This window comes from Lathyrus oleraceus, chromosome 5, assembly GCF_024323335.1.
Source record: "Lathyrus oleraceus cultivar Zhongwan6 chromosome 5, CAAS_Psat_ZW6_1.0, whole genome shotgun sequence".
NCBI lineage: Eukaryota > Viridiplantae > Streptophyta > Magnoliopsida > Fabales > Fabaceae > Lathyrus > Lathyrus oleraceus.
In genome coordinates, this window is record NC_066583.1 from 66368558 (window position 1) to 66392205 (window position 23648).

Genomic DNA, 23648 nt, shown 5'->3' on the forward strand with positions numbered 1-23648 from the left:
GGCACTATTCTTCTCAAAAGATTTTGTGGGAAATCCAACAGTAATTTGCTTGGTCATGTTTCACGTATTAGAAAAGCTTGTTTGGATGAAAGAATCTTTGTTGAAGTGAAAGTTGACGAGAATCTCATCCAGTTATATAACGCTTCACACGATATGAATACAGCTACTATGTTGGTGAGTGATGTTTTAGAATACGAGAAAAAGAGGTTACGCGCAGAATGTATGGAAAAATGATTGTATCACGGGTCTAGTTCTGCATCACCTATGGCTTTGTTTGGGTCTGGTGCTGAGATAAAGCATCTTGAACTCGAGAAGCATTCCCTGAGTGTTGATGTGTATCACTCAAACATAAATGCAATTGATGACAAGGAGCTCCTGATGTTTTTGAAAAGAATACCTCAGGTTCTATATGTGCTGTGTACAAGTTCCAAGGAATGGGGAAGGATCCTCCAGATAGAGAAAAGTGGGGCAAGATAACATTTTTGTCCCCTGATGCTGCCAAAAGAGCCGTTGAGCTGGATGGAGACGAGTTTTGCGGCTCGAACTTGAAAATACTTCCTTCACAATCAGCTATGGGAGGGGATAAAACATTTTTATTTCCTGAAGTTAAAGCAAGAATTTTCTGGCCTCGCAGACTTAGCAGAGGATTTGGCATAGTTATATGTGATAAAAATGATGTCAATATAGAGTGGTATATGTCGCATCCGCGAAAAAACAACCGGCGGGCTAAAACAAAACAACACAGAGCCGCCACCGTGCGTTATTTATCCCAAAAGAGGGAAAGGAAACGCTCGAAGTAAACCTGGAAAAAGCATGGTCTCGCGACCAAAGAGAAAGGGATCGGGAGTCGGTTATGCGAAGGGAAGGTATTAGCACCCCTACGCATCCGTCGTACTCGACGGGATCCACGCTCAAAGGATAGGAAAAGGTTGCTAAAACAAAACATCACACACTCACACTGAAAACAACACAGGTGGGGGAAGAGAGGAACGGGCTCGCTAGGATATCGCATCCTATGCCTACGTATCTCGTCTGGAACAAGAATCAGAGCTACCGTAGTTCGGCTCACGCACGCCGAAACAAAACACACGCACAAACAGGCAAACATGGAACCCGAACGCCAATCGCTGGACTTACATCAGCTTCCGAACCCAACAAACCCACACTGGAAACCAGATGCCACTTGATGGACTCATACCGGACTCCAAGCACACAACAAGAGGATACGGACTGCCAATTGTTGGGCTTACATCCATCTCCTACACACACGAGAAGAAACAAACAACCAGTTACTAAGGAGTCGGGAACTCGAGCCTAGCAACTGTCAAACAAACACACACAAAAAGAAAAAGGGTGCCCGGAGAGATCTCGTGCGACCTCCTGCCTACGTACCTCATCTGGTATGAGGATCGGGGCAACGTAGTTCCCCTAAACAGGGGAGAAACTTTCTCCTAACCAGAGACTGGGAAATGACAAACTAAAAGGGAGACTGACTCGAGCCTAATAGTTATCATGTATTCCACAATGGTCCTAGGTTGAGTTTTTTACCTACTTGCACAGGCTGCAAGCTAATCCTAAACAGGCAAAGCAAAACATGCAAGCATAATCAAAACAGAGCAAACATTCGCAATTAGCACACACTATATACAGACAAAGTGGGCTCACACAAGGGTTAGGCTACAAAAGCAAGCCAACTGTATCAGGTGATGTTAGCTCTTAACCCTAACATTGAGAGTTAGGGTGAAGCAGATGAAATGGGAAGTGAGGGGTGTGCCTCACAGCTCTTATCCCTGGCCAGGGAGAGCTTCAGACAAAGAAGTGTGGGTTCAGAAAGGGGGAACCCTTCTACACTTATGACACTGACTCAACTGTACAACTGTACAAGGATCTTGGGTTACTATCCACAATGCATCAACACCAGTTGTGTGAGCAAAGGGATGACTCAACAAGAATAGCAGGAGATGGATTGCACATCTCTTGTATCTGCCAATTGCCTTAACAAAGGTCTTTTCCTGCTTGGGGACAAAGATAAACAATCACAAGCATTGCCTCTTAAGGAGGACTTCAGACAGGTGCCTGGCCAAGTAACAGGCCAGGTCTTCCAGACTACATGGAGAAAAGAAATTCTACCTCAATTGGTTAAGCAACCAAGCAACAACACAAGCAAGTTCAAAATGAACTATAGCAACTAAGGTACCTGAAATCAATCCAACATAATCAGTATACCAGACAAACAAAAGTCAAACAGAAAATTACAAGTCCACAGCACAAACAGATAACAAGCATCAAGGCACATAGGTGCAAGCCACAAGGCCTAAGCATAAATCTCAATGCCTACAAAACAAACTCAAGGTTAGTCATAAACAAGCAATAAACCAATCCCAATTGAGTGCACACCATCAAGTATAAGCAATTGTGCTCTTTGACCTGAAACAAAGCTCAAACATTAGGCACTAACCACTAGTACAAGACTAGGGTCAAAATGAGAGAAATAAACCAAAACAGAACATGAAACTTATCAAAAATTAAGATCAATCAAATAAGAATCAAATCCAAGTGGTCTCACATTCATATCATCAACCATTATCATTTCATGAGGCAAAGAGTACAAAGCATGCAATTTAGAACCTCATACGACCAAACAGAAAGATCCAATTCAAATTAACTCACAAACATTTCAATAAATCCCCAAAAAAATCATGGTCAAACAGAATTCACAACATGATCTACACACCAAATTTCAGGCCATTTGGACAAAGGGAAGCAAGTCAATTAAAATCCCTAAGTCAAAGCATGCTCAAACAAGTCCAAACAAGGCACCAAATCATGCATCAACTTCAAGCAAGCACAAAACAGAGTAGGAACATGATAAACGCACCAAACCAAAGCCATGACAAACTTTAAAGTGTCTATAATCACTCCAGAAAATTTCAAGTCCATCCAATACATATCAAGAATTTCACAAATCAATTAAGATTATGACTCACAAAAGGTCCACATTTGGTCAAACAGAAAGGAAATTCTCAAACAAATTGGAAATGCACTCAAAAAATCCAAAAAATTTCACAAGTGAACCTAACATTCAGAAGTATCAACATGCAAAAATTCAGCTCATTTCAAGTTCATATGGCATGGCAAATAAAATCATGAAGTTAGACAAGAAATGGTGTGACACAAATTGTCACACCTAGATTCAAATGATCATATCTCACAATCCAGGAATGATAAAATAGCAAACTCAAAGCCAAAATATTCATTTCGGTGTCTAGTTTGCACATGTAAAATTTCAGCTCCATACAATTAAGCATCCTCATTTCATGATCAAAACATCAAGCAGGGTGTATGAAAGAACACATCCAAACAAACCCTAGGCCATTCCAAAAATCACACGTGCACAATTTTAATAAAAATCATTATAAAATTCTAGAGATCTTAAGGATTATGGCACAAAAAATTTCAATCAATTTGGATCAATGGTTATGGAGTTATGGAATTTTAAGTGTGGAGAGAAATTAAAAATGATATGAAATGGCATGTGAACACATGTAGCATATATGAAGAAAAATACAAAAGGCCAAAGGTGGAATGCTCTAGCCAAGGATCGAAGGAGGTTCCATTTCAAATCCTGGCGCGCGCTTATGCCTGTACCTGGACACGTGGTCCAATCACCAGTCCGAAAACACTAAACACCATTCAAAACACGGAAATGAGGATCAAAGTGTGTTTTCTGGAAAAAAATTCACATGTTCTTGAACACATTCATCGTGTTCATCATCAAATTTCCAGCATGAACAAATTTCCACCAAAATCAACAAAATCTATATCACTGGAAAGGTCTCTCAACGTACATCAACAATATCTCATCAATTAAGCCTAATTCTTCCTAGATTAAAAGTTTCGAAGCAAAACATATTGGTGCATCAATCTTCTAATCCACATAACTTCCTTGTTTCTCAACCAAATTCAATGAAACAAATTGCAGAACACTCCACATCCAAAGATCTATCTAAAGCATGCATCAATTTTAAGAATTAGGCAATTCGAAAACTAACCTTAATTGGATAGCAGTGATGAATTTGAGGTTTCCTGGCCTTGTAACATGAAAACAGATGCGCTTTGATGCTTGTAGGAGTGGATGAAACAAAGCTTTGATGTTGATTGTACACGATTTAGCTCAAATCTTGAATTGCCATTGTTGAAGCTCACTTTAACAGTCCTTGAATTAGCTTGGAAATGATGAGATCTTGCTTCCAACAGCTTCAATAATGCACATGGATCATGGATTGATGAAGATCTTGGCAAGGTTGGTGAAGAAAATTGCAGAAAAAGTGAGAGAGAAAGATGAAGAGTTTTTGGATTTCTAGATCTAGAATGCAATTCTGTTATGGTTAATTAGAAAACAGTTATGATTTAGTTTATATATGTGATGTTAATGATGCTAGTAATCATGATTAGTGTAATTACAAAGGATTAGTGAAAATGCAAGTTTCATGCTAAATGGCCAATTGACCAATCCACCCTCACTTGTGCAAAACCAATGCAACAGTAAAATTTCTGTTTTGGAGCAAGTTTCAAATGATATTTGTGAGCTAATGCAAGTGGAATGGAGTGAAAACAATGAATATTTTGCAAAATGACCTTTTTCCCTCCAAATCCAAAATTGGTTCACTTGAAAAATGCACTTTTTGTGTGAGCAAAATATATGAAATGTAATGCTTGTTTTGGATAGAGGGGATCAAAAGAAATTTGCTCAAAAAAACCTCACTCCATTTGGCCTTGTGAATCAAAAGTTATGCAACTTTGAAATTCAACTTTTTTGGATAATGATTTGATCATAACTTGCCAACCACAAATGAGAAATTCATGTTCTTGGACTTTTTGGAAAGGGAAGAGCAAGATCTTCAACTTTCATGTTGGACAAAATTTCATTTGAAGCATTTTTGGACATGTAATTTTGAGGAGAAAACCTTTCCATTTTTGGCAATTTTGAATTACAAGTCACTTTCTATTTTTGGAAAGTTTTCATCTGACTTTATTTTCTTCATTCTTGATGTTTGAAATGTCAAATGAAACTTTTTTGGACATGAATGAAGTGTCTCTAACCCTCTCCAACCTCCAAATCCATCAGTTGACTTGTGGTTGACTTTTGTTGACTGATAGATGAACTGGCTATGCACTGACGATCTTGATCCTCAAACCCCTGATGAAATGGCTCAATGATGAAACCCTAGCTTCCACAAGATCATTAAAACCATAAAATGATCCCCACATCCATTGAAAACCCCATCTCCTTGACAAGCCCTGATTGGCACAATGCAGCTGATTATGGTTGACCAGAGGTCAAAACCCTAATCCCAAGGTATCTGATCAAGCATAAGGAATCTCTTGGTGATGACAAAACCATGATGATGATGATGTACCATTGCAACCAAGATGATGATCAATCTCCTTGAGGAACCATGAAACCCTAATTTGACGCACAACCCTCAGATGGCTAGTGATCAATTCAATTAAACCTTTAGCTTGAATCTCAACCTCTTATCTTCTGACCAAGACTTGGAGGATGACTTGATTGTTGTTGCCATATGATATGCAATATGCAATGACTAATGTCCTAAAAAATGAAATGCAATATGTTAAGCTAGTCCCAAGAGAGGAGGGCAAATTTTGAGGTGTTACAGTATACACCATTATCACCATGAGAATAACTTATGACACTTTGCATAACTTTCTATATAGTATTCTCATAGCGGGTCAATCCGGTATAAATATTACTCTTAATATTCATACCTATGTTTAAGACTTGATAACTTTTTATCCATGAGATGTGATCACCAGTCTACAAACATAATAGTCTCAATGCTTTAATGTTATCCCACTTCACAATAAAGCTCGACTACGGATACTTTAAGAATAGTGTCCTTATGTTTAATGTGCTCTCATGATTAAGTCACACTTAATACATTAAACGGACTATCTATTCCAGGGACTTTATTAATCAACCATAATAAAGAAAATGCCTTTTATTATTAATAAATAATTCGATACAAGTACCAAAAGTATTGGCCTCTAGGGCTTACACCAACATCATGTTGCCCCCTGACACCCTTCCAGAGACCGTTTCCGACTTATTCATATACTAGAGTAGAGTCACTATGTGATCAGATCCGACTTGCTTACGTCTTGTAACAATGTTCTCCGAGAACCGACCTACTAACGATTTATGCAATCCGACTTGTTCGCCTTTTTATACTCGACCTAGAAAAGCTCGGTCTTTGAGAATTCTAAGATGTATAATAATATAAACATAATTATTGAAGATCAAAATATAATCGAAATACAATGTATTAAAAAGTTATATCTCAAAAATGATTTTTATAAAATACTATTTGAAAAATAGTTTCAAAGTTAAATAATTTAAAAATATTTAATATCTAATTTTTTTAAATAAAATAATTAAATATCTAAAATAATATTTTAGAATAATTATTAAAAGTAATTTTTTATTAATTTTTTTATTTACAATTTTTTTAAAAAGTAAATAGTATAAAAATCATTTTTTAAAAGCAAAACAAAACAAAACAATCTGACCTTTAATTTCTCTTTTTCAAACTCTAAAGATTCAAAATCCTCTCCGATTAAAGAATATAGTATAATTTTATAGATAGATCATCATGAGATGAAGACCCATACACTTAACTTCAGCCGCTACTTGGAATAAAGTTTCAAACCCAAAACACAGCTCTCAAAACCTCACCATGCCAATTCACTCATCCAATCACTCCCTTACTTCATACACCACCGTCGTCGTCCTCCTCCTCTTCCTCCAAACTTCAACTCCGATAATCAAAGCCCTCGCCGAAAACTCCCACGTCACCAATTTCCAATCACCAAACCTCTATCCAGAATCCCTAGCGTGGGACCCTTTAAAACAACACTTCCTCGTCGGATCCCTCCGTCACCTCACCATCTCATCAATCTCCGACGCTGGCATAATCGAAACCCTAATCTCTGATACCTCTCTCCCCGAAAACGTCACCGTTGTAGGTATAACAGTCGATTCACGCAACAAGCGCGTCCTAGCTGTAATCCACGCCGTCAAACCTCTTCCTCCTTTCAACGCTCTCGCCGCCTACGACCTAAAATACGGCAACCGCCTCTTCCTCTCCCCTCTCCCCACCGATGAAGAAGCCCTCGCAAACAATGTCGTTGTTGATTACAACGGCAACGCTTACGTCACGAACTCCATCGGCAACTATATCTGGAAAGTCAACGTGAAAGGAGAAGCTTCAATCTTCTCAAAATCGCCGAGGTTCACCGAACATCCGGTGGACCGCGACACACCGTATAGTTACATCGGGCTCAACGGTATTGCTTACGTCAGCAGCGGGGATTATCTCTTGGTGGTGCAATCCAATACAGGTAAGGTTTTTAAGGTTGATGCGGACGACGGTACAGCCAGGCACGTACTTCTCAACGAGGATCTCACGCGTCCTGATGGCGTCGTTTTTAGAAGTGACGGTGTCGTTTTGGTGGTTTCACCGCAAGCGAATAATTTGTGGCTTCTGAAGAGTAAAAATGGATGGAGGGAGGGTGTGGTTTATGACAAAATTGACCTTGAGAGTGAAGGGTACCCTACTTCGGTTGTTTCGAGAGGGAGGGATAAGATGTATGTGTTGTATGGGTATTTTTTGGAGGGTCTTTTGGGGAATTCAGAGAGGGAGGGTTTTAGAATTGAGGAGATTATGTCACCAAAGGAGAGTGAGGGAGAGAATGTTTGGCTTTATGTGATGATTGGATTTGGCATGGTGTATTTTGTGTATTGGAGGTTTCAGATGGGTCATCTTGTGAAGCATATGAACAAAAAGATCAATTGATTATTTCTAAGTTTATAGTTTCTATTTCATGGTTATAACTTTTTTTGTTTTTTTTTGTTGTTATTGTTAGGTTCATAGAATCATAGGAGTGACAATTGTATCATTTTGATGTTTTATACCAAACTCTTATTAAGAGCTTAAGGTGGTTTATAAATTCTAATGCTCTTTATGAACGGGACAAAGGATGATTTGCAGCAGTATAGTGAGATATCTTAATGTAATTTAAGAAACATAGGGATAAAAAGAGTAAGAATTGAGAAGAATAAATGAGACCTGTTATAGTATGGTGTTCTATTCCCCTGTTTTGATATGTAATACTCATGTTTTTTTTATTGTTTTTTGTACTGTAGTGGGATGGAGTCTATGATAAATGAGAATTTATATATTCTGCAGTATGGGGTTTTCATCTCAAGGCTCTAAGAAACTACATTGATGAGGTGATAAGCAAAGATCTGATTGTCTCAAAGTGCAATTTTGCCATTCTGATGGTGACCTTTTTACACTTCTCTCTGTGTACAAAGAATGGGAGGCTCTGCCTCAAGAGAGGAGGAATAAGTGGTGTTGGGAAAATAGCATCAATGCTAAATCTATGAGGAGATGCCAAGACACAGTTTTCGAGTTAGAATCTTTTCTAGAGCGTGAACATGGCTTTATTGTTCCAAGTTACTGGCGTTGGGATCCTCATACACCTTCTGTTCATGATAAGAATATGAAAAAGGTTATACTGGCCTCACTTTCTGAAAATGTAGCCATGTTTTCTAGACGCAATCAACTTGGTTATGAAGTAGCGCAAACTGGACAACATGTTCAACTGCATCCATCTTCTTCCTTGCTCGTGTTTGCTCAGAAGCCTAGTTGGGTGGTTTTCGGTGACCTTCTCTCAGTGTCTAATGAATATCTGGTCTGTGTTAGTGCTGTTGAGTTTCAATCATTATACGACCTTCAACCCCCTCCCTCGTTTGATGTATCCAAGATGGAAGAACGAAAGTTGCAAACTAAGACATTGAATGGTTTTGGCACTATTCTTCTCAAAAGATTTTGTGGGAAATCCAACAGTAATTTGCTTGGTCATGTTTCACGTATTAGGAAAGCTTGTTTGGATGAAAGAATCTTTGTTGAAGTGAAAGTTGACGAGAATCTCATCCAGTTATATGCCGCTTCACACGATATGAATACAGCTACTATGTTGGTGAGTGATGTTTTAGAATACGAGAAAAAGAGGTTACGCACAGAATGTATGGAAAAATGTTTGTATCACGGGTCTGGTTCTGCATCACCTATGGCTTTGTTTGGGTCTGGTGCTGAGATAAAGCATCTGGAACTCGAGAAGCATTCCCTGAGTGTTGATGTGTATCACTCAAACATAAATGCAATTGATGACAGAGCTCCTGATGTTTTTTGAAAAGAATACCTCAGGTTCTATATGTGTTGTGTACAAGTTCCAAGGAATGGGGAAGGATCCTCCAGATAGAGAAAAGTGGGGCAAGATAACATTTTTGTCCCCTGATGCTGCCAAAAGAGCCGTTGAGCTGGATGGAGACGAGTTTTGCAGCTCGAACTTGAAAATACTTCCTTCACAATCAGCTATGGGAGGGGATAAAACATTTTTATTTCCTGAAGTTAAAGCAAGAATTTTCTGGCCTCGCAGACTTAGCAGAGGATTTGGCATAGTTATATGTGATAAAAATGATGTCAATATAGAGTGGTATACACCATTATCACCATGAGAATAACTTATGACACTTTGCATAACTTTCTATATAGTATTCTAATAGCGGGTCAATCCGGTATAAATATTACTCTTAATATTCATACCTATGTTTAAGACTTGATAACTTTTTATCCATGATCCATGAGATGTGATCACCGGTCTACAAACATAATAGTCTCAATGCTTTAATGTTATCCCACTTCACAATAAAGCTCGACTACGGATACTTTAATAATAGTGTCCTTATGTTTAATGTGCTCTCATGATTAAGTCACACTTAATACATTAAATGGACTATCTATTCCAGGGACTTTATTAATCAACCATAATAAAGAAAATGCCTTTTATTATTAATAAATAATTCGATACAAGTACCAAAAGTATTGGCCTCTAGGGCTTACACCAACATCATGTTGCCCCCTGACACCCTTCCAGAGACCGTTTCCGACTTATTCATATACTAGAGTAGAGTCACTATGTGATCAGATCCGACTTGCTTACGTCTTGTAACAATGTTCTCCGAGAACCGACTGTCGCATCCGCGAAAAACAACCGGCGGGCTAAAACAAAACAACACAGAGCCGCCACCGTGCGTTATTTATCCCAAAGAGGGAAAGGAAACGCTCAGAGTAAACCTGGAAAAGCATGGTCTCGCGACCAAAGAGAAAGGGTACGGGAGTCGGTTATGCGAAGGGAAGGTATTAGCACCCCTACGCATCCGTAGTACTCTACGGGATCCACGCTCAAAAGATAGATTAAGGTTGCTAAAACAAACATCACACACACACACTGAAAACAACACAGGTGGAAAGAGGGGGAAGAGGGCTCGCTAGGACATCGCATCCTATGCCTACGTATCTCGTCTGGAACGAGAATCAGAGCTACCGTAGTTCGGCTCACGCACGCCGAAACAAACACACGCACAGACGCTAAGACATCAAACAAACACACAAACAGGCAAACATGGAACCCGAATGCCAATCGCTGGACTTACATCAGCTTCCGAACCCGAACAAACCCACACTGGAAACCAGATGCCACTTGATGGACTTATACCGGACTCCAAGCACACAACAAGAGGATACGGACTGCCAATGGCTGGGCTTACATCCGTCTCCTAAAACACACAAGAACAAACAAGCAACAAGCTACTAAGGAGTCGGGAACTCGAGCCTAGCAACTGTCAAGCAAACACACACAAAAAGGAAAAGGGTTTGAAAACAAAAAGGGTGAAAAACAAAAAGGGTGCCCGGAGAGATCTCGTGCGACCTCCTGCCTACGTACCTCATCTGGTATGAGGATCAGGGCAACGTAGTTCCCCTAAATAGGGGAGAAACTTTCTCCTAACCAAAGACTGGGAAATGACAAACTAAAAGGGAGACTGACTCGAGCCTAATAGTTATCATGTATTCCACAATGGTCCTAGGTTGAGTTTTCTATCTACTTGCACAACAGCAAGCTATCCTAACCAGGCAAAGCAAGCATGCAAGCATAATCAGAACAAAGCAAACATTCACAGTTAGCACACACTATATACAAACAAGGTGGGCTCAATCAAGGGTTAAGTTGCAAAAGCAACACAACTGTGTCAGGGTGATGTTAGCTCTTAACCTTAACATTGAGAGTTAGGGTGAAGCAGATGAAATAGGAAGTGAGGGGTGTGCCTCACAGCTCTTATCCCTGGCCAGGGAGAGCTTCAGACAATGAAGTGTGGGTTCAGAAAGTGGGAACCCTTCTACACTTATGACACTGACTCAACTGTACAACTGTACAAGGATCTTGGGTTAATGTCCACAATGCATCAACACCAGTTGTGTGAGCAGAGGGACGACTCAACAGAATAGAAGGAGATGGATTGCACATCTCTTGTATCTGCCAATTGCCTTAATCAAGGTCTTTTCCTGCTTGGGGACAAAAATAAACAATCACAGGCATTGCCTCTTAAGGAGGACTTCAGACAGGTGCCTGGCCAAGTAACAGGCCAGGTCTTCCAGACTACATGGAGAAAAGAAATTCTACCTCAATTGGTTTATACAACCAAGCAACAGCACAAGCAAGTTCAAAAGAACTCAAGCAACTAATGTACCTGAAATCAATCTAGCATGATCAGTACACAGCTCAAACAGTTAAACAGACAATTACAAGTTAACAGTTAACTATACACAAGCAATGCATTAAGCAAAGCATAAGCCAATGCTCAACACAAATGAATTAGAAACCACCTACAAAACAAAATTAATGTTAATCAACATCATCCAAATGAGCAACTTAAACAAAATGCATTAATTCCTCCATTCCATTTGCCTTTTGTCCTGAAACACAACTCAAACATGAGAAGCAAACCCCTAGGACAAAGCCTAGGGTCAAAGAGGAAGCAAAAGTTCAAAACAGAACATGAAATCTATCAAAAATCAAGTTCAATCAAATTAGAATCATGTCCAATTGGTCTCATGTTCATATCATCAACCATTATCATTTCATGAAGCAATTAGGGCAAAGCATGTCATCTAGAAGCTCATTGGACCAAACAGAATGAATCAATTCAAACTCAATCCAAAACAATTCAATAAATCTCCAGAAAATTCATGGCTAAACAACATTTAATACACAATCATCACACCAAATTTCAAGCCAATTGGATAATGGGAAGCAAGTCAATTAAATTCATCAAGTTAAGGCATGCTCAAACAAGTCCAAACAAGGCACAATATCATGCATCAACTTAAAGAAAGCATAAAACAATGTAGGAACATGATAAATGCACCAAACCAAAACCATGGCAAACTTCAATGTGTCTATAATCACTCCACAAACTTTCAGGTCCATCCAATACATATCCAGAATTTCACAAGACATTTAAGAACATGACTCACAAAAAGTCCACATTTGGTCAAACAGAAAGGAAATTCTCAATCAAATAGGAAACACATCCAAAAATTCCACAAAAGTTCACATGTGAACCTAACATCCAAGAGAGTCAACATGCAAAAATTCAGCTCATTTCAAGTTCATTTGGCATGGTAATAAAAATCCCTAAGTTGGACATGAAATGGTGTGACACAAATTGTCACACCTAGATTCAAATGATCATATCTCACAATCCAGAAACTCAAAAATCACAAACCACATATCAAAATGCTCCTTAAGGTGTCTAGAATATGCATACAAAATTTCAAGAATTTCCAATTAAGCATCATCATTTTACAAGCCAAACACCAAGCAATGTGCAAGCAAACATATGTTCATACAAACCCTAGCCAAAACAGAAATCCACACATGCATAATTTTTGCAAAAATATCCATTAAATTGAAGAGACTACAAGGATCATGGCACAAAAAATTTCATTCAATTTGGACAATTATTTCATGAGTTATGAATTTTGGAAGCAAGGGAAAAAATAAAAAAATGAAATAAAGCATGTGAAATATGTAGCATATGGTTGAAATAAATGGCAAAGCAAAAAAGAGGAAACGCTTGGGCGAAGGATCGAAGGGAGGTCCATTTTAAAAACGCACGCGCTAACACTCCCAGCATGAACAGTAGCGAAAATATGGATCTAGCAACACTTTCTGGAAAATTTTCACACGTTCTTCATGTTCATCATATGTTCATAGGTCCAAGAACAAATGTTCACCAAATCACACAAACCTTATATCAATGGAAAGGTCTTTCAATGCACATTCACAATATCACATCCATTAATCCTAATTCATCCTAATTTAAGAGAATCGAATCAAAACATATTTGAGCACAAAACTTCAAATCATCATAACTTCCTTGTTTCTCAACCAAATTTAGTGGTTCAAAGTGCAGAATGATCTACTAAGAAAGATCTACAAGAAGCATCAAACAATTTCAAGAATCATTAAGGTCGAAATCTGGCCTTCAAGATGATGACAGTTGTGAATCGCGCGTTTTAGGCCTTGTAACATGAAAACAGAACTTCTATGATGATGTGGAAGATGAATGGAACAAGGTTTGTGTGTTGATTATGCACGATCTTGATGAAATCTCAACTTGCCATTATTGCACCTTACTTTAACAGTCCATGATTTGCTCGAATGTGGATGAATCCTTGCTTGCAAAAGCTTCTACAATGCTTGAAGGTGATGAATCAATGAAGATCTTGGCTAGGTTTGTGAAGAAATTGCAAAAAAGTAAAGATGAAAAGTTGAGAGAATTGTGCAATTTTGGATCTAGATCTGAGATGAATGAATGTTAATCTGATTTTCTGTTATGATTAGCAATATATAGCACAGCTTAATCCATTTTGTTAATCAAGTTTAGCCAAATATGAGTGATTAGTGAAAATGCACTTTTATGCTAAAATGGCCAATTAGCCAATTCACCCTCACTTATGCCAAACCAATGTAACAGTGGATTTTCTTTGTTGCAGCAAGTTTCAAATAACATTGGTGAGCTATTGCAAAAGGAATCATGTGAAAACAAGGCTTATTTCTCAAAATGCACTTTTTCCCTCCAAATTCAAAATTGGTTCACTTAAAAAATGGACTTTTTATGTGATGAGTTTTCATGAAATATAATGATGGATTATGATAGTACATGTCAAATGGAGTTTGCTCAAAGAAACCTCACTCAATTTGGCCTTGTGAATCAAAAGTTATGCCACTTTGAAATTCAACTTTTTTGGACAATGATCAATCCATAACTTGCCAACCACACATGAGAAATTCATGTTCTTGGACTTTTTGGAAAGGTGAGAGCAAGATCTACAACTTTCATGTTGGACAAAATTTCATTTGAAGCATTTTTGGACATGTAATTTTGAGGAGAAAAACTTTCCATTTTTGGCAAATTTCAATTACAAGTCACTTTCTATTTTTGGAAAGTTTCCATCTGACTTTATTTTCTTCATTCTTGATGTTTGAAATGTCAAATGAAACTTGTTTAGACATGAATGAAGTGTATCTAACTCTCTCCCACCTCCAAATCCCTCAATTCAGGCACAGTTGACCATAATTGACTTTTGTTGACTGATAGATGAATTGGCTGTGCATTGATCAACTTGAGCCTCAAACTTCTGATGAAATGGCTCAATGATGAAACCCTAGCTTCCATAAGCTCAATATAATGATATGATGATCCTCATATCCATTGAAAACCTCATCTCCTTCACAAGCCCTGATTGACCCAATGCAACTGATTAGGGGTGACTAGAGGTCAAAACCCTAATCTCAAGGCATCTGATCAATCTCTTGGTGATGGCAAAACCATGATGATGATGATGTGCCATTTCAACCAAGAGGAAGCTCATCCCCTTGAGAAATCAAGAAACCCTAATTTGAATCACACACCCTCAGATGATTAATGATCCAGTCAATGAAACCCTCAGCTTGAATATCAACCTCCTATCTTCTGACCAAGACTTAGGAGGATAACTTGCACAATGTTGCCACATGATATGCAATATGCAATGACTAATGTCCTAAAGATGATATGCAATATGTTAAGCTAGTCCCAAGAGAGGAGGGCAAATTTTGAGGTGTTACACGGACCTACTAACGATTTATGCAATCCAACTTGTTCGCCTTTTTATACTCGACCTAGAAAAGCTCGGTCTTTGAGAATTCTAAGATGTATAATAATATAAACATAATTATTGAAGATCAAAATATAATCGAAATACAATGTATTAAAAAGTTATATCTCAAAAATGATTTTTATAAAATACTATTTGAAAAATAGTTTCAAAATTAAATAATTTAAAATATTTAATATCTAATTTTTTAAATAAAATAATTAAATATCTAAAATAATATTTTTAGAATAATTATTAAAAGTAATTTTTTATTAATTTTTTTATTTACAATTTTTTAAAAAGTAAATAGTATAAAAATCATTTTTTAAAAGCAAAACAAAACAAAACAATCTGACCTTTAATTTCTCTTTTTCAAACTCTAAAGATTCAAAATCCTCTCCGATTAAAGAATATAGTATAATTTTATAGATAGATCATCATGAGATGAAGACCCATACACTTAACTTCAGCCGCTACTTGGAATAAAGTTTCAAACCCAAAAACACAGCTCTCAAAACCTCACCATGCCAATTCACTCATCCAATCACTCCCTTACTTCATACACCACCGTCGTCGTCCTCCTCCTCCTCTTCCTCCAAACTTCAACTCTGATAATCAAAGCCCTCGCCGAAAACTCCCACGTCACCAATTTCCAATCACCAAACCTCTATCCAGAATCACTAGCGTGGGACCCTTCAAAACAACACTTCCTCGTCGGATCCCTCCGTCACCGCACCATCTCATCAATCTCCGACGCTGGCATAATCGAAACCCTAATCTCTGATACCTCTCTCCCCGAAAACCTCACCGTTGTAGGTATAACAGTCGATACACGCAACAACCGCGTCCTCGCTGTAATCCACGCCGTCAAACCTCTTCCTCCTTTCAACGCTCTCGCCGCCTACGACCTAAAATCCGGCAACCGCCTCTTCCTCTCCCCTCTCCCCACCGATGAAGAAGCCCTCGCAAACAATGTCGTTGTTGATTACAACGGCAACGCTTACGTCACGAACTCCATCGGCAACTACATCTGGAAAGTCAACGTGAAAGGAGAAGCTTCAATCTTCTCAAAATCGCCGAGGTTCACCGAACATCCGATGGACCGTGACACACCGTATAGTTACATCGGGCTCAACGGTATTGCTTACGTCAGCAGCGGGGATTATCTCTTGGTGGTGCAATCCAATACAGGTAAGGCTTTCAAGGTTGATGCGGACGACGGTACAGCCAGGCACGTACTTCTCAACGAGGATCTCACGCGTCCTGATGGCGTCGTTTTCAGAAGTGACGGTGTCGTTTTGATGGTTTCACCGCAAGAGAATAAGTTGTGGCTTCTGAAGAGTAATAATGGATGGGGGGAGGGTGTGGTTTATGACAAAATTGACCTTGAGAGTGAAGGGTACCCTACTTCGGTTGTTTTGAGAGGGAGGGATAAGATGTATGTGTTGTATGGGTATTTTTTGGAGGGTCTTTTGGGGAATTCAGAGAGGGAGGGTTTTAGAATTGAGGAGATTATGTCACCAAAGGAGAGTGAGGGAGAGAATGTTTGGCTTTATGTGATGATTGGATTTGGCATGGTGTATTTTGTGTATTGGAGGTTTCAGATGGGTCAGCTTGTGAAGCATATGAACAAAAAGATCAATTGATTATTTCTAAGTTTATAGTTTCTATTTCATGGTTATAACTTTTTTTGTTTTGTTTTGTTGTTATTGTTAGGTTCATAGAATCATAGGAGTGACAATTGTATCATTTTGATGTTTTATACCAAACTCTTATTAAGAGCTTAAGGTGGTTTATAAATTCTAATGCTCTTTATGAACGGGACAAAGGATGATTTGCAGCAGTATAGTGAGATATCTTAATGTAATTTAAGAAACATAGGGATAAAAAGAGTAAGAATTGAGAAGAATAAATGAGACCTGTTATAGTATGGTGTTCTATTCCCCTGTTTTTATATGTAATACTCATGTTTTTTTTTATTGTTTTTTGTGCTGTAGTGGGATGGAGTCTATGATAAATGAGAATTTATAAATTTTGCAGTATGGGGTTTTCATCTCAAGGCTCTAAGAAACTACATTGATGAGGTGATAAGCAAAGATCTGATTGTCTCAAAGTGCAATTTTGCCATTCTGATGGTGACCTTTTTACACTTCTCTCTATGTACAAAGAATATGAGGCTCTGCCTCAAGAGAGGAGGAATAAGTGGTGTTGGGAAAATAGCATCAATGCTAAATCTATGAGGAGATACCAAGACACAGTTTTCGAGTTAGAATCTTTTCTAGAGCGTGAACATGGCTTTGTTGTTCCAAGTTACTGGTGTTGGGATCCTCATACACCTTCTGTTCATGATAAGAATATGATAAAGGTTATACTGGCCTCACTTTCTGAAAATGTAGCCATATTTTCTGGACGCAATCAACATGGTTATGAAGTAGCGCAAACTGGACAACATGTTCAACTGCATCCATCTTCTTCCTTGCTCGTGTTTGCTCAGAAGCCTAGTTGGGTGGTTTTCGGTGACCTTCTCTCAGTGTCTAATGAATATCTGGTCTGTGTTAGTGCTGTTGAGTTTCAATCATTATACGATCTTCAACCCCCTCCCTCGTTTGATGTATCCAAGATGGAAGAACGGAAGTTGCAAACTAAGACATTGACTGGTTTTGGCACTATTCTTCTCAAAAGATTTTGTGGGAAATCCAACAGTAATTTGCTTGGTCATGTTTCACGTATTAGGAAAGCTTGTTTGGATGAAAGAATCTTTGTTGAAGTGAAAGTTGACGAGAATCTCATCCAGTTATATGCCGCTTCACACGATATGAATACAGCTACTATGTTGGTGAATGATGTTTTAGAATACGAGAAAAAGAGGTTACGCACAGAATATATGGAAAAATGTTTGTATCACGGGTCTGGTTCTGCATCACCTATGGCTTTGTTTGGGTCTGGTGCTGAGATAAAGCATCTGGAACTCGAGAAGCATTCCCTGAGTGTTGATGTGTATCACTCAAACATAAATGCAATTGATGACAAGGAGCTCCTGATGTTTTTTGAAAAGAATACCTCAGGTTCTATATGTGTTGTGTACAAGTTCCAAGGAATGGGGAAGGATCCTCCAGATAGAGAAAAGTAGGGCAAGATAACATTTTTGTCCCCTAATGCTGCCAAAAGAGTCGTTGAGCTGGATGGAGACGAGTTTTGCGGCTCGAACTTGAAAATACTTCCTTCACAATCAGCTATGGGAGGGGATAAAACATATTTATTTCCTGAAGTTAAAGCAAGAATTTTCTGGCCTCGCAGACTTAGCAGAGGATTCGCCATAGTTATATGTGATAAAAATGATGTCAATATAAAGTGGTATACACCATTATCACCATGAGAATAACTTATGACACTTTGCATAACTTTCTATATAGTATTCTCATAGGAGGTCAATCCGGTATAAATCTTACTCTTAATATTCATACCTATGTTTAAGACTTGATAACTTTTTATCCATGATCCATGAGATGTGATCACCAGTCTACAAACATAATAGTCTCAATGCTTTAATGTTATCCCACTTCACAATAAAGCTCGACTACAGATACTTTAAGAATAGTGTCCTTATGTTTAATGTGCTCTCATGATTAAGTCACACTTAATACATTAAACGGACTATCTATTCCAGGGAATTTATTAATCAACCATAATAAAGAAAATGCCTTTTATTATTAATAAATAATTCGATACAAGTACCAAAAGTATTGGCCTCTAGGGCTTACACCAACATCATGTTGCCCCCTGACACCCTTTCAGAGATCGTTTCCGACTTATTCATATACTAGAGTAGAGTCACTATGTGATCAGATCCGACTTGCTTACGTCTTGTAACAATGTTCTCTGAGAACCGACCTACTAACGATTTATGCAATCCGACTTGTTCGTCTTTTTATACTCGACCTAGAGAAGCTCGGTCTTTGAGAATTCTAAGATGTATAATAATATAAACATAATTATTGAAGATCAAAATATAATCGAAATACAATGTATTAAAAAGTTATATCTCAAAAATGATTTTTATAAAATACTATTTGAAAAATAGTTTCAAAATTAAATAATTTAAAAATATTTAATATCTAATTTTTTTAAATAAAATAGTTAAATATCTAAAATAATATTTTTAGAATAATTATTAAAAGTAATTTTTTATTATTTTTTTTATTTATAATTTTTTAAAGAAAATAAATAGTATAAAAATCATTTTTTAAAAGCAAAACAAAACAAAACAATATGACCTTTAATTTCTCTTTTTCAAACTCTAAAGATTCAAAATCCTCTCCGATTAAAGAATATAGTATAATTTTATAGATAGATCATCATGAGATGAAGACCCATACACTTAACTTCAGCCGCTACTTGGAATAAAGTTTCAAACCCAAAAACACAGCTCTCAAAACCTCACCATGCCAATTCACTCATCCAATCACTCCCTTACTTCATACACCACCGTCGTCGTCGTCGTCCTCCTCTTCCTCCAAACTTCAACTCCGATAATCAAAGCCCTCGCTGAAAACTACCACGTCATCAATTTCCAATCACCAAACCTCTATCCAGAATCCCTAGCGTGGGACCCTTTAAAACAACACTTCCTCGTCGGATCCCTCTGTCACCGCACCATCACATCAATCTCCGACGCTGGCATAATCGAAACCCTAATCTCCGATACCTCTCTCCCCGAAAACGTCACCGTTGTAGGTATAACAGTCGATTCACGCAACAACCGCGTCCTCGCTGTAATCCACGCCGTCAAACCTCTTCCTCCTTTCAACGCTCTCGCCACCTACGACCTAAAATCCGGCAACCGCCTCTTCCTCTCCCCTCTCCCCACCGATGAAGAAGCCATCGCAAACGACGTCGTTGTTGATTACAACGGCAACGCTTACATCACGAACTCCATCGGCAACTACATCTGGAAAGTCAACGTGAAAGGAGAAGCTTCAATCTTCTCAAAATCGTCGAGGTTCACCGAACATCCGGTGGACCGCGACACACCGTATAGTTACATCGGGCTCAACGGTATTGCTTACGTTAGCAGCGAGGATTATCTCTTGGTGGTGCAATCCAATACAGGTAAGGTTTTCAAGGTTGATGCGGACGACGGTACAGCCAGGCACGTACTTCTCAACGAGGATCTCACGCGTCCTGATGGCGTCGTTTTTAGAAGTGACGGTGTCATTTTGGTGGTTTCACCGCAAGCGAATAAGTTGTGGCTTCTGAAAAGTAATAATGGATGGGGGGAGGGTGTGGTTTATGAAAAAATTGACCTTGAGAGTGAAGGGTACCCTACTTCGGTTGTTTTGAGAGGGAAGGATAAGATGTATGTGTTGTATGGGTATTTTTTGGAGGGTCTTTTGTGGAATTCAGAGAGGGAGGGTTTTAGAATTGAGGAGATTATGTCACCAAAGGATAATGAGGGAGAGAATGTTTGGCTTTATGTGATGATTGGATTTGGCATGGTGTATTTTGTGTATTGGAGGTTTCAGATGGGTCAGCTTGTGAAGCATATGAACAAAAAGATCAATTGATTATTTCTAAGTTTATAGTTTCTATTTCATGGTTATAACTTTTTTTGTTTTGTTTTGTTGTTATTGTTAGGTTCATAGAATCATAGGAGTGACAATTGTATCATTTTGATGTTTTATAGAAAACTCTTATTAAGAGCTTAAGGTGGTTTATAAATTCTAATGCTCTTTATGAACGGGACAAAGGATGATTTGCAGCAGTATAGTGAGATATCTTAATGTAATTTAAGAAACATAGGGATAAAAAGAGTAAGAATTGAGAAGAATAAATGAGACATGTTATAGTATGGTGTTCTATTCCCCTGTTTTGATATGTAATACTCATGTTTTTTATTGTTTTTTGTGTTGTAGTGGGATGGAGTCTATGATAAATGAGAATTTATAAATTCTGCAATATGGGGTTTTCATCTCAAGGCTCTAAGAAACTACATTAATGAGGTGATAAGCAAAGATCTGATTGTCTCAAAGTGCAATTTTGCCATTCTGATGGTGACCTTTTTACACTTCTCTCTGTGTACAAAAAATGGGAGGCTCTGCCTCAAGAGAGGAGGAATAAGTGGTGTTGGGAAAATATCATCAATGCTAAATCTATGAGGAGATGCCAAGACATAGTTTTCGAGTTAGAATCTTTTCTAGAGCGTGAACATGGCTTTGTTGTTCCAAGTTTCTGGCGTTGGGATCCTTATACACCTTCTGTTCATGATAAGAATATGAAAAAGGTTATATTGGCCTCACTTTCTGAAAATGTAGCCATGTTTTTTGGACGCAATCAACTTGGTTATGAAGTAGCGCAAACTGGACAACATGTTCAACTGCATCCATCTTCTTCCTTGCTCGTGTTTGCTCAGAAGCCTAGTTGGGTGGTTTTCGGTGACCTTCTCTCAGTGTCTAATGAATATCTGGTATGTGTTAGTGTTGTTGAGTTTCAATCATTATACGTCCTTTAACCCCCTCCCTGGTTTGATGTATCCAAGATGGAAGAACGGAAGTTGCAAACTCAGACATTGACTGGTTTAGGCACTATTCTTCTCAAATGATTTTGTGGGAAATCCAACAGTAATTTGCTTGGTCATGTTTCACGTATTAGGAAAGCTTGTTTGGATGAAAGAATCTTTGTTGAAGTGAAAGTTGACGAGAATCTCATCCAGTTATATGTCGCTTCACACGATATGAATACAGCTACTATGTTGGTGAGTGATGTTTTAGAATACGAGAAAAAGAGGTTACACACAGAATGTATGGAAAAATGTTTGTATCACGGGTCTGGTTCTGCATCACCTATGGCTTTGTTTGGGTCTGGTGCTGAGATAAAGCATCTGGAACTCGAGAAGCATTCCCTGAGTGTTGATGTGTATCACTCAAACATAAATGCAATTGATGACAAGGAGCTCCTGATGTTTTTTGAAAAGAATACCTCAGGTTCTATATGTGTTGTGTACAAGTTCCAAGGAATGGGGAAGGATCCTCCAGATAGAGAAAAGTGGGGCAAGATAACATTTTTGTCCCCTGATGCTGCCAAAAGAGCCGTTGAGCTGGATGGAGACGAGTTTTGCGGCTCGAACTTGAAAATACTTCCTTCACAATCAGCTATGGGAGGGGATAAAACATTTTTATTTCCTGAAGTTAAAGCAAGAATTTTCTGGCCTCGCAAACTTAGCAGAGGATTTGGCATAGTTATATGTGATAAAAATGATGTCAATATAGAGTGGTATACACCATTATCACCATGAGAATAACTTATGACACTTTGCATAACTTTCTATATAGTATTCTCATAGCGGGTTAATCCGGTATAAATATTACTCTTAATATTCATACATATGTTTAAGACTTGATAACTTTTTATCCATGATCCATGAGATGTGATCACCAGTCTACAAACATAATAGTCTCAATGCTTTAATGTTATCCCACTTCACAATAAAGCTCGACTACGTATACTTTAAGAGTAGTGTCCTTATATTTAATGTGCTCTCATGATTAAGTCACACTTAATACATTAAACGGACTATCTATTCCAGGGACTTTATTAATCAACCATAATAAAGAAAATGCCTTTTATTATTAATAAATAATTCGATACAAGTACCTAAAGTATTGGCCTCTAGGGCTTACACTAACATTATGTTGCCCCCTGACACCCTTTCAGAGACCGTTTCCGACTTATTCATATACTAGAGTAGAGTCACTTTGTGATCAGATCCGACTTGCTTACGTCTTGTAACAATGTTCTCCGAGAACCGACCTACTAACGATTTATGCAATCCGACTTGTTCGCCTTTTTATACTCGACCTAGAAAAGCTCGGTCTTTGAGAATTCTAAGATGTATAATAATATAAACATAATTATTGAAGATCAAAATATAATTGAAATACAATGTATTAAAAAGTTATATCTCAAAAATGATTTTTATAAAATACTATTTGAAAAATAGTTTCAAAATTAAATAATTTAAAAATATTTAATATCTAATTTTTTAAAATAAAATAATTAAATATCTAAAATAATATTTTTAGAATAATTATTAAAAGTAATTTTTTAATAATTCTTTTTATTTATATATTTTTTTTAAATAAATAGTATAAAAATCATTTTTTAAAAACAAAACAATCTGACCTTTAATTTCTCTTTTTCAAACTCTAAAGATTCAAAATCCTCTCCGATTAAAGAATATAGTATAATTTTATAGATAGATCATCATGAGATGAAGACCCATACACTTAACTTCAGCCGCTACTTGGAATAAAGTTTCAAACCCAAAAACACAGCTCTCAAAATCTCACCATGCCAATTCACTCATCCAATCACTCCCTTACTTCATACACCACCGTCGTCGTCGTCCTCCTCCTCTTCCTCCAAACTTCAACTCCGATAATCAAAGCCCTCGCCGAAAACTCCCACGTCATCAATTTCCAATCACCAAACCTCTATCCAGAATCCCTAGCGTGGGACCCTTTA

The 23648-nt window shown here is 37.9% G+C and overlaps 1 protein-coding gene across 1 annotated transcript; it reads left to right on the plus strand.

Moving 5' to 3' along the window:
- Nucleotides 1–8294: 8294 nt before the first annotated feature.
- LOC127078744 (ATP-dependent RNA helicase DEAH12, chloroplastic) lies at nt 8295–22867 on the plus strand. The gene is made up of 3 exons (XM_051019177.1): nt 8295–9154; nt 21968–22397; nt 22798–22867. Exons 1-3 carry the CDS (start codon nt 8467–8469, stop codon nt 22865–22867), a joined length of 1188 nt encoding a protein of 395 aa, XP_050875134.1. The 5' UTR covers nt 8295–8466.
- Nucleotides 22868–23648: the final 781 nt, after the last annotated feature.